Source organism: Sphaeramia orbicularis, chromosome 4 (assembly GCF_902148855.1).
Source record: "Sphaeramia orbicularis chromosome 4, fSphaOr1.1, whole genome shotgun sequence".
NCBI classification, from domain to species: Eukaryota; Metazoa; Chordata; class Actinopteri; order Kurtiformes; family Apogonidae; genus Sphaeramia; species Sphaeramia orbicularis.
The window spans coordinates 42,119,008-42,136,163 of NC_043960.1; the positions used below are offsets into that span (position 1 = coordinate 42,119,008).

At 39.6% G+C, this 17,156-nt stretch overlaps 3 protein-coding genes across 5 annotated transcripts in view; 2 read left to right on the forward strand and 1 right to left on the reverse strand.

The window, feature by feature from the left end:
- Positions 1–222: 222 nt before the first annotated feature.
- On the reverse strand, positions 223–9,029 carry zyg11 (zyg-11 family member, cell cycle regulator). The gene is given in 19 exon segments (XM_030131990.1): positions 223–2,017; positions 2,185–2,385; positions 3,071–3,168; positions 3,401–3,453; positions 3,539–3,736; positions 3,886–3,933; positions 4,137–4,298; positions 4,389–4,439; positions 4,518–4,617; positions 4,829–4,893; positions 5,661–5,837; positions 6,344–6,484; positions 6,574–6,608; positions 6,611–6,689; positions 6,786–6,899; positions 7,374–7,691; positions 7,788–7,999; positions 8,246–8,411; positions 8,535–9,029. Coding segments are annotated over 18 exon segments (2,238 nt in total). The 5' UTR covers positions 8,565–9,029; the 3' UTR covers positions 223–2,017; positions 2,185–2,194.
- A 19-nt stretch (positions 9,030–9,048) lies between these two features.
- Positions 9,049–12,385, forward strand: coa7 (cytochrome c oxidase assembly factor 7). The gene is made up of 3 exons (XM_030131999.1): positions 9,049–9,500; positions 9,590–9,730; positions 11,700–12,385. The coding sequence occupies exons 1-3, from the start codon at positions 9,395–9,397 to the stop codon at positions 12,143–12,145; spliced, it is 693 nt and encodes a 230-aa protein (XP_029987859.1). The 5' UTR covers positions 9,049–9,394; the 3' UTR covers positions 12,146–12,385.
- Positions 12,386–13,385: 1,000 nt separating this feature from the next.
- ralgps2 (Ral GEF with PH domain and SH3 binding motif 2) overlaps positions 13,386–17,156 on the forward strand; it is an 80,123-nt gene continuing 76,352 nt past the window's right edge. Inside the window, exon 1 of one of the 3 annotated variants that reach the window (XM_030131992.1) lies at positions 13,386–13,755. The gene's annotated coding sequence lies outside the window, so the exon portion shown is untranslated. The remainder of the gene's footprint in view (positions 13,756–17,156) is intronic. The other 2 variants (XM_030131991.1, XM_030131993.1) reach the window with 2 other exon arrangements.

Below are 17,156 nucleotides of genomic sequence, written 5' to 3' on the forward strand. Positions count from 1 at the left end.
ATTTTAAAAAGGATAACAATTCCATAAAAGAGATTTTTAGCTAAAAAAAAAAAAAAAAAAAAAAAAAAAGCTCACTTGATAAATGATGTGTGTAAATGTACTTTTTCATGTTGATGTTCACTTTCACTTGATTGGACCCTTTATTAACTTAAATATTTCATATCTGACAAGTGATAGGAACCTCTTCTTTGGGAAAGACTGAAAGATCAACTCAACCATCTGTCCAGTTTATGGGAATGTACATTCTTTATTTTTAAAACTTGAAAACATGACTCTCAGCAGCAACATGGCACAGTCATAGCACACACAACAGTATGTTGACTTTTTTTCTTTTTTTCCACATTATAATTGAAACTGGTCTTCATCCAGAATGATCAAGGGCTTAAATAAACAATCCAAGCTATCCAGAGCAACAGAAAAAGAAAAAGATTAAATGCAGGTTTCTGTCATGTGCTCTCTTTGCCCAGTAAAGCAGATGAGGTGAAGGGTGGACAATTTAGCTATTTTAGAGTATCATATATTATCTTGACCTTTATAAACATACAAGTTATTTACACACCTTTTGTCAGTTATTCATGCTGAAACAAAAATCCACTTTGCCTGCACAATACTTGTACCATTAGTGTTGGACAATTCATAGCAACATCACTTACGCTTGCATAGAGTAGCGATACAGGGCCTTGACAAGAATCCGGAGTTTTGATTAAAATAAGTAGAATCCTAGTGTCATAATTGTTAGACGGTGGCTTCTCTGACAAGTATGTGCAATAATAGCTTCCTGGAGGTTACATATTTCAATGTCAGTTGGTTCAGAACAGTTTAATTCTGATAATATTCCTCTCTCTTTTCTCATGTCAATATAAATCCTTAATCAGACAAGCAGAAGAAAAACAGTGTAATAATATGCATGCAGCCAATTCAACCAGGCCTAAACAGGAGGTACTTTTTCCACTCATTTTCTGTTATTTACATGTAACATACACTCTTAAAATGTTGATAATTGTACAGACGTACATACATGCTCATACTGAAGTGCTTTCTCTGACACTTAATGCATTGGGAAGCACAGTGAACGTAATGTTATATACACACTTTGATCAAAGAGAAAACAGATGACACTCAATACACATATATTGTATGTCCATCTTGACTATAATGACCCCATCTTTATTGCCATTGGTGTCTAGAAAGGCCACTTGCGCTTCCCAGACTTAATCTCTGAATTGAACTAGTTAACCGAGTTCTCCCCTGGATCCTCTGAAGTACAGCACAAATCCAATGACTTATTCAGGGCTGACAAACCTTTAGAAAAGAGAGAACCTCTTCATAATTTAGGTTTCCATCTGTAACGTTTGGTACATTTGAACCCACTGAATACACCCAAGGCAAGTGTCCTGTCACATCAAATCAAAGGCATTAGCTGATAAAAAGACTAAATGAAGAGAAGAGCAACAGTAGTATTGCAGAGCCACAGGCGTGGAGTTTCAGTGACCAGAACACTGCTCTAAACAAACAAGCAGGCATTCCTAAAATGAACTGTACAAGCATTCAGACAAACTCCAGCATGCTTGAGCTCACAGCAGCGACATGCGTATAGATAATGAGCTATTTGACCAATTTGGACGACCAGAACCATTAAACCTAACAATCAAGTTTGAGCATATGAGTATTTAGGGTTCAGTCCCCAACTGAGATTTCCATGTGTGCACCGATGTGTTTTTGGTAGGAAAGTCATCATGATGCCCATGCCAGACTAAGATATGAACTAAACATCTTTTCTTCTCATAATTGCATTTTTCATCACAAGATTAGCACACATAAAAGTATTTTTATTTGAAACAAATGAAAATAAATAAGAATGTAGTGTGTGCAAAGAGCTGCGTAGCTTCTGTCCTTTGAAGTGTACAATTTAGGGATTCTTGATCAAGTGCATGGAGTAAGTAACACGCACAAAGAAGAACCCACATGTGGTGGCACCCAGGTTAAGTCCTCTGTCTTGTTCAGATAGCCTCATTTTCTGAAAGAGAAGATGGAAGATGTAAAATAGGACTTTTAACATAGCTCTAATCTGAGCTGCCTGTTGTCACTATGGCCTCTACTCCCCACTGGCTGGATCATCTCTAAACTCAGTACTCTAGCTCCTCACTAGCCAATGATGTATATACACATTAAATGTGTCTTCACCTCTGTGAGGTTATTGTGTTGGTGGGCGGCGGCTTATGTGTGTGTTTGCTGGCTGGCCAGTGCGTGCTCGGTGGCGTTGGAGGCTGTCCAGAATGCTCTCAGCCAGCATTTTGACGTCTTTGTGGGTCTGTGGGTGTGCATGAACATGCTCAAGCTGCTGCAGACCACCCTCCTCCAACAGCATACTGCAGTATCGAGAGGCTGCAGACACACAATAATACGTCAAATCATGAGTTAAGGTGTCAGGAAAATCATGCAAACAAGCCAATTCATGTAACTTTTTACTAGCTATGCCTGGAGCATGTGCTACAAAAGCTGCTCCAAACAAAACAAGACAGCAGCAAAGCAAGCTTTAGGTTTGAAATTGCCTTGTGTCTTCAGTTTTTGGAGGACATCTAGGACATCACTTTGAAAGGTATGTTAACATAAATTGACAAATAGACTACAGTGGACTGAAGTTACTAAGCAACAGACAGTTGGCTCTGGCAAAATATGGTGCAAGTTTAATTTTTAAAAAATATATAATACACCATTTCTGACCCATTTACATGTAAAGTATCTTGCATAAAATATAAGTAAAAGCCTGGTGTACTTCTACATTTGCAGAGTAGATCTTGGTGCTGCATGTACACCACTTCCATCCTGGTGTAGTTTCATTGATTATGGTGGAAGCCTAGTACTGCAGCAGCTACTCTGGTAATGGTCTGCATACTCTGTGTGTTCACTGGTCATGTCATGTTCAACTGGGCTGGGATATGTTGAGAGCATAAGATTATATGATTTACATAATTTTATTAATCATCCCATCACACCCTATGACTGCGGGAACTGCAGATGTAAAGAGACTCCATGGATGTTGTTAAATTTGTATGTATGTGATTCTTACCGTTCTTGCTGCAGACATGCTGCATGGCCCAGGCTGCCCACAGCTGGACACCAGGGGTGTGAAAGCACTCCAAAAGAGGAAAGAAGGGGTTAAATGACCTACAGGACAAAAAGAACAATATTTGTTTTACAGTGTATGCCACATCTCCTGGCTAATAAGACAAATTAAACTGAAATTATTTTTTCAACAACTCCTACAAACCTACAGTGCAGGTCACTATAAAAAAATATGGCTTAACTTTCGTGCTATCATTATACTATAAAGCAACTCTTATACAATTCAGAATAAACTCTACGGAGTCTTGTTTCTTGTAGAAAAGCTGGATCTCACCTGTAGGCCACCATTTCACATTCTGGTGTGGGCCACTTTGTAATGACATTATGCTATAGGGAAAAACAAACCATCAAACTTAACAGACCTTTTCATAATAATTTAATATGAACTTAGAATAGTTTTGCTCATTCCTACCAGTTGCTCGAGTAGTGATGATCGAAGACTTGGGCTTAGCGTCCAGGCTTCTTCCCCTCTGGATGTCAAATGTGCCAGGATGCCTGCGGCGAAGTAGCTGACCTCCACTTCTAGACTGTGCAGCAGATTGCTAATGTGGTCCAGGAACCCCTGCACCATGAGCTCTCCATGCAGCTCTCCAACTTCTGCTATGTTGTTCTTCACAACAAAAGGTGAACAAGGAAGAATGATGTCCTAATATCTTAAATGTATTAACATTTCAGATTGTGGTTTTATGAAGTTTTAATATATGCAATTTCCCCTGAAACCTTTAAAGTATTTATGATTCTGAAAATGAGTTAACTCACCAGCAAGCCCAGAACCTTCTGCTGAATCGAGGACTCATTGGGAAAGGACTGCAGAGAGTGGTTGTGTAGGGGGGGGGGGGGGTATGGATACAAAACCGGTGAGTCACTCTGCCCCACAGGCATACATATTTTTGCAGAACAATATGTGATTAAGTTGGAAGATTAGCTAGTGTGGTAATCAACCTGGAGATGTTTAGTATGCTGTGCTGACATACTGTTTATTTGCTTATGTACATGGATGCTGGGTGTACCTCTAGAACTTTGATGAACAGGTCCAGCCCCTGGTTTTCAATAAAATGACGGCAGGTTGTTGGTGATTCATCAGTGAGATTCCACAGTGCACTTAGTGTAAACTTGAGGGTGGCGTCCACCACACCCTGAGTTGCCTTCTGACGCACTATGTGAAGCAGTTGCTGCAGGAGGAAGAGGGCATATCAGCATGAATATTTGCTTTCCTGGTGAATTAGTAATGACAGAGGAGAATACAGCTGAAGGAACTTTACCTTCACTATGAACAGCTCTGCTCCCAGCTGAGCTGTCTGCTCCGTGGACAACTTGAAAGGACAAACATTTTCTTGTCAACCTCTCAGAATAATCCAACACATACACCACTTGTGTATAACAACATATACCTTTGCAGCAAGTATGGAAATGATGGCCACAGCCATCCTCTGCATGTTCTGGTCTTCATGGTTGCAGAGCCACTGCATCACAAGTTTGGCAGCTTCAAACCTTAAACAGGGACAGGAAGCAGAAGCATTTCTACTGTAAACAATGCCAATTATAATCCGGTTATCACCTGTTGATCAATGTTCTTTTCAGGTTTTCTACTTTGGTGACATTCAATCAATGCCAAGTGGAAGATATTGTTTTAAAATCTACTGTACAACCAAATATTACAATTAAATTAAAAATGCTGAAGGGTCTGGAAAAGGTGTGTTACCTGTTAAATGGGACCTCCTGCAGAATGCGATCGCTGCACAGTGACAGTAGGCAATTTTTCTGCAACTGAAGAGAGAAACCAGATTGACATTAGTGATGACAGAACAAACCCCTCCTTTTATTAGTTCTATGTGTTTGTTTTTTTTTAAATGTCAGTACCATAGAGAATCACTCTCACATTTCTGGTTTGGAGTTTGTGCAGGACTGAAAAAACAAAATAAAAACTGAAGCTGCTTGTTTTTTTTTTCTGCTTACTGTCTGTGTAATGCAAAATGTGCCGTGTTGCCACATTTTCCTGTTGTGGGGACACGGTGTGTCAGGTGTGAGGAGCAGTCAGCTTACTTTGACATCAAGTGTAGCATGTGGACGAGTCAGCAGCTTGCTATCTATAAGTTACAGGCCATGTTCAAGCATTAACTACAACTGTAAATACTGAGACCATGGGATAGTTAATTGCTATAGATAGAAATATTCTGTACATTGAAACTCCATGTTAAAAACAATGAAAACACTTAAAACACTTTCCATCGTTGTCAAACATAGTGAAGCTAATCTCATATTCCTGTGTTATCTAAATTGCTACGCAGCAACCCAATGTCCTAGCAACCTATGATAACTTTGATCATAACCAAAGGTATGGAGTAATTCCACTAGATTTACAGAAAGTTAATGTATAATTATTTGACACAAATATTTCCTCCTGTGTGGCTGAAAGAAATCAAACATTTTCAGATGTAATTCATCTTGAACACGTCCGTTGTTATTATTGACTGTGACTGACATGCCATGCTTTAAGTATTTTCTCTAGAAAAGGTGACTGAACATAAGGCTACCTGTTGATGGTTTGGGAAAGTCCTCATGGCCTCCAGTAGAAGCTGAGTGACGGTGCTTAACAGTCGCACTGGCATTCCTGCTGCCAAGTCCTGCTTGGTAAGGTTGAACACACAGGCACTGGCAGCCAGCTGGACATTCAGAGTGGCAGGGTGATTCCTCATGCCCAAAACAACCAGCTAGAAAACCCACAGAGAAGAGAGATGTAATATCATGATAAGTTCGATGGATGAAGAACTTGTAGTGTGGAGTAAGAGAACATGATTATGGCTTAGAGGTTTCTGAGACTTTCTCATGTTTATATGATATGTGGTTTAGACTGTGGTCATATGCATTATTAAACAGTATCATAATATAGATTATTTCCTTATAATAGCAACAATAATAATAATAATACATTTTATTTATGTTGTAAAATTCATGTGTAAAATGCTACATGAAGTAATTAACATTAAAAGAGTTAATCCTAGCATTAAAATAGTAAAAAAAGAAACAATAAAGATAAAATAGCATAATAAGCCAATATGTTACCAAAACAAAACACAAAATACAGGAAGACGATAAACTAAAAACACTACAGGACTATTAAAAACATATATCCAGGTTTCATATGGGAAAGAAGCCACACTTTATTCATGGAATCGGGAAAGTGACAGTACTGAAAAATAAAACTACGTAGGCGAACCTTGAGGATGTCAGGTCGTGGTTTCTCCATGACATGTGTCAGGCTGAACAGATGAAATAGAGCTTCTCTCACAAAACCTTCCCTCTCACTGTAGCGACGCAGAGCTTCACAGATCTGGGTCTCATTGGCTTCTCCTGTTACCTGTACACACACAAACACAGTTTAGCACAACTGCAAACAACTGCAACTCTGCATGCAGTTAATTGACTGTAGCGTGCAGTTATACCTACTTTAAGATTTCCTTCTCCAGAAAGGAAGTCAGAAACCCTGCATCTGTGGCCAAAAGTCCCACAAATGTCATCCCTGGTCTCTCCTCGACAAATGCCTTGACAGCTGCATCGGTCACCTGCAACATCCACACAAACAAGAATCAACAACTAGGCATTATAGCCTAAAATTATTTTGTTTAAATGTAGTTAAATACTCATAAATAAATGCATACCTGTTTCCTCCCTGAAACATCCAGAGACACAAGAGCAGGCAGGATCCCTGGGTGTCCAAGCAGCTGACGAGCCACATCAGAGGTAAACTGCTTATCATCGCTGATGTCCAGGTGCTGGTTTAAGAATTACACAAGGGTACTTTTAGTACAACACAAATGAGTTTTATGACAGTTGCTATATGAGTCAGGTGTCCACATAAATAACAAAGACCCTTTGGAAGACCACAGTAGAGGTAGCAGAGTCTAAATTTAGTTCCAGGGACTTTTATTTCCAAAAAAGTTTCTGCTCAGTCAGGACACAGTACCTCCTGACAAGTGAGGAACTTAGAGGGTGGGGCTTCTAGTGTTGACCATTTCTGATTTCTCAATATTCACATTTTTTGTTTTAATTTTTTTTAATATACTTTTATATTGCACAATATATATACACACAATTTTATATTGCACAATATATATACACATGATATATAAAAGAAATCATGTGACAGATGGACTGATGATGAAATCAAGACATACTTAGCATTTACACTGATCTACATGCCAAAATTCTGTGCTGATTTGCTTTGAGGAAACTCAGCTTCAACTAACCTGTAACACATCCAACTGGCCAATGACCCCCAGCAACTGGGCAGTGCTCATCTCTAGTCTTTTCAGCTGATGTAAAGTTAGTGAGCGCAACCTCTCCTTCAGGCCCAGCAGTGGGCTCAGGTTGGTGACAGAAGTGTTGGAGAGGTCAAGGCTCTCTAGACGAGGCAGGGAACATACATCAACCAACCCAGAGTCATAGAAATCTACATTGGCTAGGGAGAGAGAACGCAGAGCCTGGAGGGAGCTGAAGCGATACCGGATTGGTTCCTCCAGGGAAGACATGGTGAGACCCGTTAAGACAAGTCGTTGGAGAGACTCCTGTGGAAAATTTGAGCAAAACATCAAATGTTTTAATTCATTTAAGAATGGTATTTTAATAGGATGTGTTTAAATCATGACACGTGTTAATTTTACCTGACAGTACTTATTGGTGGCCAGTCCCTGAAGAATATCAGGGATGGTGAGGTCTGCGTTCACCCTGGCTGCATCCAACTCCAACAGTCTGTGAGGACAGAGGGCTCTCTGAAAGGCCTCTGCAGAGATACGTGCTGTACGTATGCATGCTCGCCTCAGCCGCAGGTATTCACAGTTTCGAAATATACCCACTGTACTGTCATTCAGCAGACCTGTGGTCCAAAGCACAACACATTACCCTTTAGCTTACAGATCACTGAAGGACTGAACAAGATTAAGCCTTACACAATTCTTTTGTGTTTCCTGTTTACTGAGGGTGGGGTTCAGCTTGGATATTATTACATTAACTGAAGGCTGAAGACCAAACATATTACCAAGCTGCTGAACTTAAACAGATCTACATTACAGTTATACATGTTTACACTTCGCCAAATCTTTCAATCCAGCTATCCATTTACCTTCAGTGGCCATCTTAGCCAGCAGCTGGTCTGCAAGCTCCTGTGGGAAGAGCACAGCCTCTCTGAAGCACAGAGAGCCATCAGGACGCTTCACACAGAAACACTCCAGGTTCTGGCTGACATAAGTCAAGCACAGGTCTGTCAGAGCCGCTGGGGACGCCTCATCCTGAAGATAAAATGGGATGAATAACATTGTCTGGTAAATTAAATAAACATCTAATATGCCACTTATCTACGTAACTAAGTGAGAGTACTTCATAGAATAACAATTCATTACAAATACACTTACCGTGCTGAGAAAACTAGCGGCCATGGCCATGGTTAAAAACAAATGAAGTTTTAGCTTATGCAAATGTAGGAGGTATTTTTCCACACGCAACACTGCCTTTCTGCGTTATTGTCGTCGACCAGCACAATTTTCCTCGATTTAAGTTTGCACTGGTCACCTGTCTAATAAGCCAGTCTTACATTAATCCGTTTGACAGAAATGAGGAGGAAAGGGCGACGAGCGAGCACCTACGATCATTAGCTGTGGACAAGCTAGCTAGCTCACTTGTTGTTGCCTCCGTTGAGGAAAATCGCTTTCCCTGCAAATGTGTTGAGAGCTGTCGGCCGTGCTGGGATTCATGTTTAACAGATATCGACCAATCACTGTTGCGACCACCGCTCTTGATTTAGGAACCGCGCTGAGAGTATAGTTTTTCCTTGCGTATAGTTAAGTCTATTTTTGACTGGACGGACTAGACAGACAGTAAACAAAGGTCAACACACCGGAAGTACATTAGTGAGGGGGGCGGGGCTACGGAAGCCCAAAGGAAAGTGCACTCATTCCGGGAAGTGTTTGCCACCAAGAGGAGTACGCGTGGATATCTGTGTGGAAATGTTACTTTATCTCATACTCAATGGGAAAAAAAATTTATGAGTAATAATAGTACGCGTTAGAATAGTGGACCTACATACAATTGAACAATTAACGGCATTTCGAAATTTTGTAATTTAAGCGTTTCATAAATCCGCTCATTGGGTAATGTACCAAACAGCAAGGTCATAAGTAGCACTGATCGGATGTGGTAGGATTGAATTCTGTAACACGTGAATCAGTATTAAGGTAAAAAAAAAAAAAAAAAAGGCTGAATTGCTGGTTTAAACATGGCTGGACTCATAAACTTTGAAGACGAGAAAGAAGTGAAGCAGTTTTTGGACAACATAGGAGTTGAATTTAGCTTCCAGTGCTACAAAGAGAAGGACCCTGAAGGTAAAGACCTGCGCTGTTCACAGGTCAGTGGTGCTGAAACACTACACACATGGCTCATAGCATTTCTCTTGTCCCATGTCTTTTCTTAGGATGCCAAAGGCTTGCCGACTATATGGAAGTGGTGAAGAAAAACTATGAATCCACGGCACAAGTGCTCAAACATAACTGTGACACGTACGGACACGGGGAAAGCTGCTATAAACTGGGAGCTTATTATGTCACAGGCAAAGGTATGCATATACAGGGTGTGAATGACAATAGTTGTAGACATAGTATGAGAACTTGAAGAATAGAAATCTCAACTTCTCTGTTTAACCCATACAGACTCAGCACTACTTTTATGTCAGTTCCCAAATAATTTTTCTCTCTATTGAACCTTTCTTAAGTGGTTTATCACCATTTATCAAAATATAATCCTCTCTATTATGCTTTTTTTGTGTAAACCAGGTATTTTCCTGTATTTAATTTATGGATCATGTACTTTAATCATCATGCTGAGATTGTGTTTAAGGGTTATTATAACAAAACAGAAAACTCAAGAAAAAGGGACTTTTTCAGTCAAATTTATCATTAACTGAACGTAAACCAGGTGTCTCCATCCACTATCATTTATCAAACTCCATAGGTTTACTGATGACTCAATGTTGTAGAAGATGACGGTGTTTTGACGTTCACTATAGAGCCTCTGAACGTCCAAATAGGTCATATCTGATGACCATGAAAAGATGACAAACTGTATTTTACACCAATTATTTATATGGATTGATAGGAATAGTGAAACAACAGGTATTAAACATTTAACATCAGTAGGTGGTTTTGGCTGATGGTGGATATTTGCGTCTTTATGGGTTAAATTTTCACTCATATCAAATATTCACACATGTAAGCTGAATATGAAGTCAGTGGGGAAAATGCAATTACCTTTTATAGGACACTCATAGAAATACTCTGAAATTCAAATTTTCAACCTTAGCATGTTATTGGAGGACCTAAGAAGACTTGTGTGTTGTGAAATTTTTCAAAATTTTATGTTATGTAGAAAATCAAGATCAATGACGTTATCATATTTGGTTCCTTACCTGAAAGTGTCAAAAAAAATCCAAGAAGTTTTTATAAAAAATACAAGAAAAAACACACATAAGATGAAAGGAACATGTATTTCAGATCATTAGAACATCACTTTTAAGAACATTAGACCAACACACCCCCATATCACATCATGTATATGTGCAATCACTATGTAAATATGTAAATACTTTAAAAAACTTTATACTTAAATTTTTATACTTTTAAGAACGTATTTCTACCTGCCTTTTCTTTTGCACTGGCGTGCTGCATATTGCTGCTGTATACTGTTAAATTTCTCCATGGTGGGATCAATAAAGCCTTATCTTATCTTATCTTATCTTATCTTATCTTATCTTATCTTATCTTATAAGTGGTGATCCAGACACCTGTCCACATCCACATTATCCCTTTGAATATCATTCCTTACATTAGTATCATTACTTCATGGTACCTAACAAAGCAGGTACACTCACTGTTCATGCAGAGGTGGACCTTGCAGACCCTGTAGACCGCATTGGACCTGACATTGTTGACTCACTATAACTGTTGCTGTCACTATCTTGTAATGTATGTGGAAATTACCAAAATAGTCACTTGCCCGATAAAGGGTTAAGAGCTAGTAGAAAGGCAGTGAACAGTGAATACTGAAATCGGCACTCACAGTTACAAATTTGGTGCACTGTCATCTGGCCTCTTGAATTCATCACTGCAAGTTCCTAAATGTGGAATCATGAATTTATTTTCATAGTTATGGAATGTGAATATTTTCAGAGTAAAAATTGAGTGATGCAAGGTCACTTTTTTACAAGCTCTCATGTGTTCTGTTTCGTTTTCTGGGACTGAAAATTCACCTCAAATTAATTAATATTTTATACAAATAGAAATGTAAACGTGCAAACTCAGATTTTTGTTTTTTAAGTTCATACATCAAGACCAAATTTTGCACATATTAAGATTTGTATCACTGTTCTAAAGAGTTTAAACAACAATTATAAGAATCTTTCCAGTTCTGTAGATAAAGGATCAGCTCCAAAACTAACCAATTTTTAAATGAGTGATTTGTGTATTTTATCATATTACTTCCCTGAAATCCATTAAAATTTCTTTCTGCATTCTAAATCTTTTCACTAGGTGGAATAACTGCATGTCTAAAAACAGCCTATTCGTGCTTTCTGCGCTCCTGTAATACTGGAGGAAAGAAGTCCATAGATGCTTGTCATAATGTCGGCCTTTTAGCCCACGATGGACGAGCTGCGGAAGGAGGACCTGACCTTGGAGCAGCTCGTCAGTACTATGAGAAAGCCTGTGCTGGTGGCTTTGCTCCTTCCTGTTTTAACCTCAGTGCTCTGTATATTGAGGGCAATTCCAAAGGGCTGGCGCCTGATATGACTCTAGCTTTGAAGTATGCCAACAAGGCTTGTGAACTGGGACATGTGTGGGGCTGTGCCAATGCAAGTCGCATGTACAAACTTGGTGATGGAACAGAGAAGGATGAGAAGAAAGCAGAAGAACTGAAGAATCGTGCAAAAGAGCTTCATGGTTTGGAGAAGGAAAGGCAACTTAAATTTGGGGAGTGAAAACATACACACAAATATATATTTTTGGTTTGCTTAAATGTGGTTGTGTGTACATGAACAACTTTGTATGCAGAAGCAAACACTGCTTAGAGGTGCAGAGGGTTCATGTTTGATAAGATTAGTTATATTAAAGTTTGTCACAGTCTAAGAGAGCAGATCCTGTCTATTTTTATGGGTAAATTTAGTTAAAATGAAATAACTGCATAAGACATATAAAATAAAAATATCAGGATTCTTGTGAAACTGTGGTGATGCTTTCGAAAGTCTGCAATTTGAACTGTCATCACATCACCTTCAGATTATTTTGTTTCCCATCGAGATCAGAATATACAATGTATGTCAGTGGTAAAAGGTTGTACTGTATGATGTGTGTACTATATGCTGTATGCTTCTACATTTCTATTTATTAATTTCTTATAAAACTGCAAACCAGGTAGAAGATTACCAAGTCAGTGGTGTATTTTTCAACCAGAGTTGGATAAAATATTATAATTGTGAACAATGGGAATATGTGGCTACATTACCTTAAGGAGTGGATTTAAGTATGAATCTGTACATTACCAGAGTATTTCCATTTTATGTAGCATTATATTTCTGCTTGACCACTTGAAAGGCCAATATTCAAATTTTTACTCAGCTACATTTGTATGACAGTTTTAGTTATGTTTCAGACTACAGTTTTTCTATATCCTTCAGTGAAAACCATGAGTCTCCAGATGTTCTGATTTTGTGATGAAGGACTAGGAATGATCAGTTTCTGGGTTAAGATAATTCTCTTACTTAAACTAAATCACCTCTTTAAAACCCCCATTGAGGTGTAAAATGCATTCTCACAAAGCTGAAATATGAAATCAGGACTATTTCTGAACTCAGAAATAGTAAAGTTGTTAAAAATGAGCTCAACCTAAACCATCTGCAGCAGTCAAATGCAGCATATACATGAACACAGTAGTAACATGAATCCAAAAGTATAACAGCAACTAGTAAGGAACAGTAAGGACAGGGACAGTCGCATTAACAGGGAATAATAAACTGCACAAGGCCTACATTTTATACATTCACTCATAATATTTAGAAATATGTGACTTTTGTAGTATGCTTTTGAGTGCAGAGCTTCATTCTATTCTCTATATTTACTGCTGTCAAAGCGGTGTTTGGACCACAAGAGGGAGTCAGAGACAAACACATGAGTTCTGCGCCCTTTTCCAGTCACCCGGGACGCGGGCTATCTTTATCATCAAATGTGGAACTACAGAACATACGCTAGTCCCATCTGTCAGGTTTTTATCGATAATATATCCGCATCGTACATATAATGCTAGAAGAAAAGTTTGTCATTGTCTAAAGGTGAACTCCGGTAAGCCTGTCGGGATGATGAAGGGCGGACTGGTCCGCTTGAACGATGCTAGCTCCGCCCGTTGGCCGTGCGTCTCCTCAGCCCTCATTCAAAACAGAACACAGCTGTTGCAGGGCGCATCGTTGTGTCTTGAGCGGTAGGTTAGCTCCAACTGTTAGCGGTCCGCTGTCTCCCGCTGTCTGCTGATGAACCCGCTGGAATACCGGCACAACACACCGGCGAACGGCGCACTTCGGTGGTGAGTTACAGTTTGGTACGGAACTAAGTTTGTTATTGTTTGCAGTGTTATGTAGAGGCTCCTCAGTCGTCGAGTTAGCTAGCTAACCCAGCGTTAAGCCCCACGCACGGTTTGGGTGTGTTTGTTTTTATGTGCAGGATGCTCCTTTATCAAACTAAATCGGCATCCATCAAGAGGAGATACGCACAGCAATGAGAATCCGGAGACAGTGAATGTGGCTTTGTTTAGTTATAAAGAGTCTCTGTAGCTGGTTGCATTGCTGTTTTAGACTTTATTTTATCAGCTCTGGCCACGTGAAAACACAGTCCCCCTACTACAAACCTTCAAGCAGCCCCGAGGAGTTTGATATGATGCTAATATGAAGCCGTGCGCTCCCTCAGAAAGCTAATGTAGTTAAGCTAGCAAGAATTGCAACATGCTAATATGCGTAGTGTCTGAAAAAGAGCGGGGTGAGTCAGTGAGTTAGCGAATTATGATTCCTCCCTTGCATTCTGACTTTGTTTACTATATTCGCATCATAGTTTGCCTTTGTTTCGGCAGCGGTGTACTTTGTGTCCGCTGGTCCTATCTGCTGTCCACTGTTAGCCCAGCTGAGCTCGTTAGCAGTCATACCCACTCGGGGGGTCCCCGCCGTGGACAGTTCACTGGCGGTGAAACCCCACGCACGTTTACCCTCCGGGGAGTGATTTGGGTGTGGCGTGGGCTCACCCACGAACAATGCTGCGCACAGCCATTGCCTGCCTTGATTTGTCATGGTATATCTTTGTTGAGGCAGCGAACACCGGTCTCATTTGTATAGAGGAGTCGACACTGATAGTCTGCTATTGTTAAAGTCTGATATAAATAAAGGTTAGCTAGAGTATGAATATGAACACTGGTGTCCAAGTAAATCTGATAGATATTTGTCAGATTAGGCCTTAGCAGCATCTCTGAGTCTCATCAGCACCATTCTCCTTTTTTTTCCCCCCCTATTTGTTTTCATTTCTATTAATTTAATCTTGTTTTCATGAGTGATATATGTTTAAAAAATTGTTGAAATTGTATTCTTGTTTTTAAAACTACATCAGACAGTTCCAAAAAGTACACAGATCCTACATTTGTTTAAACCAAAGCTGTAAGCCACTGCTGTACTTGCAGCTGAGTGTATGTGTAACTTTTACTGATAAATGGATCATTAATAATGGAGAATTGATAACAAACATCAGTGTCATAGAATCAGTCCAAGTCTGACTTGACTATATCCTATAACTCCATAATTATTTATTCAGTAAAATCCCTCACACACTTTTTCTGGGTAATTAGAGCCAAGAATATTGACAGATATGTACTTGTTCTGGGAGCCTACATTATTGAATGGACTTTTTCTACCAGCAGTCGTAGTTTTAGGCTGAAATAGTGGCTTTTATCAGTTACTCTGTTTTCAAGATAGAGACAAAGCCTCCCTCTGCTGGAACGTGCACTCTTTGCCTGTGTCCTCTGTGACATTGCTGTTCCTCACTCCTCTTGCCCAATTTTAAAGGGCTCTAAAGAATGTTCCATATTGATATTTAGTGTCGCTGTGTGGAGCTGCTGTTCTCAACACTTAACATATGACCCAGAGGTCACCGGTTCATACTCATGACTGGCATGCTTTTACACTAGTGTGGTGTCGTGTTATGCAGAAAAGACTGAAAAATTCTGTCTCATTTAACTCAAGCTGCATTCTTTAGTTGAATAGATGCAGAATTTATTCATTGGGTAGCATTAACACTAGTAGGCATACCAGTTCTGAAAGCATTATTTGATACAGTGGTTGGATAAAACTACAGTTACAGTTCAGTTCAGAATGGGTAGGAAATGTAATTCTCTTCCACTGGCCGGAGGACCCCAGTCCCCCACATGTAAGAATCTGAACTGGAAATCCTGTTGATTTTTATTAGTAATGGATGGTTTCAGACTGTGTCCAGACAGAAGCTGTGTTTCATCTATATGACCGTGGTCAGGTTTACAAAGTAGCCATAATACTGGAGCTTAGAACTTAATCCAATAAAATATAGTTGATTCAGTATTTTATTCAGTGACAAGATGTTCCCCATTGGCTTTAAGTAACACATTTCCCAACCCTTTACATGTTTAGAAATTCTGCGTTGAATTATCTTGTACTTTGTCTCCCTTCCTGACTGTAAACAAAAACGTCACATTGCATATCTGTTGCTTGCCAGAAACACTGTGCGCCTGGAGGATGTGCTGAAGCTTACTTGGCTGAAGTGATGTTTTTATTTCTGGTGACATCACTTTGTGTATAGCACATAATTATCTATGGCTTAATACTTTGTTTTTGCAGCGGTTCTTCATTGAAACTCCTGTTGTGTAGTTGTGATGCAGCCAGGCAGCTAACATTAGATGGTGTATCTTCACTACACACAAAGCCAATTTCAGTTTTCCATCTCTGATTGATTAAACCCCCTTGGAAAAGACTCTACTCCATGTAATTTGAACACAGACTATTTTCTTGAGCTTGTCTCCCGGTAATTCTACATACCACCTCCACCTTCCGGGCTAGGCTAATCCCAGAGATGCCAAGTGTACGTGGGCCCATCTGTTCAGTACTGTGGTGTAACTGTGCTGTCCAAGACCTGCAAATGTGATTAGTTAGAGATTACATCTGTGTGTGTGAAATAAAACTCTCCTCTCCGAATCAGAGCCGTGTGTTTACAAGAGAAAGGGATAAAACACCGCAGGGCTTTTGCGTCATCAAGTGCAACCCCTGGTCTTTCTCAGGTTATGTTTCTCTGATCTGCATTACATCACATTCACTACAGCATTTATGTGAAATGTTCTTAGTTGCAGTACGCTGTGTAAAAATATATAGTCACTATAATCTGTATGCAGTTTCTTTTCATCATTTTTCCTAGTGAGAAACTAGTCATCTTTTGGCCTCTGTGGGGGTGCTATACATATTCTGAAAGCATTTCTGTCTGTATCAAGCTCTTTCTCCGTGTGACCTCCAACTAATGCTGTTGCTCAGTTGCCAGGGTAACTTTATGTGTGTGTCTGGCACATCCATTCAGCACAGATGGAATTGCGAAGTCACATGTCGTCACACTCTCTTTCCATTCCTTCCCAGCCTTGGCTCTGTTTCTATAAGTACACATACACAGTGAGATATCTGTGCTTTTTTTTTCCCGTTAACTTAATAACACCATCCATGCCTTTGTTACCATCCGACTAATAGAAGCCTTTGCGTTACATAAGTTGTTTTGAATAATTGTAGGTTCCAATGTATTAATATATGCCATCTTTCTGATATTGCTGGTACTTAAAGTGGGTGTTTGGAATTGTCAGCTTTGTTGGCAGCTGACTGACTGAAAGAGATAAAAGACTTGGATAATGCATTCCCTAGCTTTCACTTGAGAAATCTCAGAGGCAGGCACCAC

Excerpts from the sequence above, each read along its gene's own strand:
- coa7 (XM_030131999.1), top strand. The coding sequence starts at position 9,395 with ATGGCTGGACTCATAAACTTTGAAGACGAGAAAGAAGTGAAGCAGTTT. Across the intron at positions 9,501-9,589 it reads CAAAGAGAAGGACCCTGAAG|GATGCCAAAGGCTTGCCGAC; the intron begins GTAAAGACCTGC and ends GTCTTTTCTTAG. Across the intron at positions 9,731-11,699 it reads TTATTATGTCACAGGCAAAG|GTGGAATAACTGCATGTCTA; the intron begins GTATGCATATAC and ends TCTTTTCACTAG.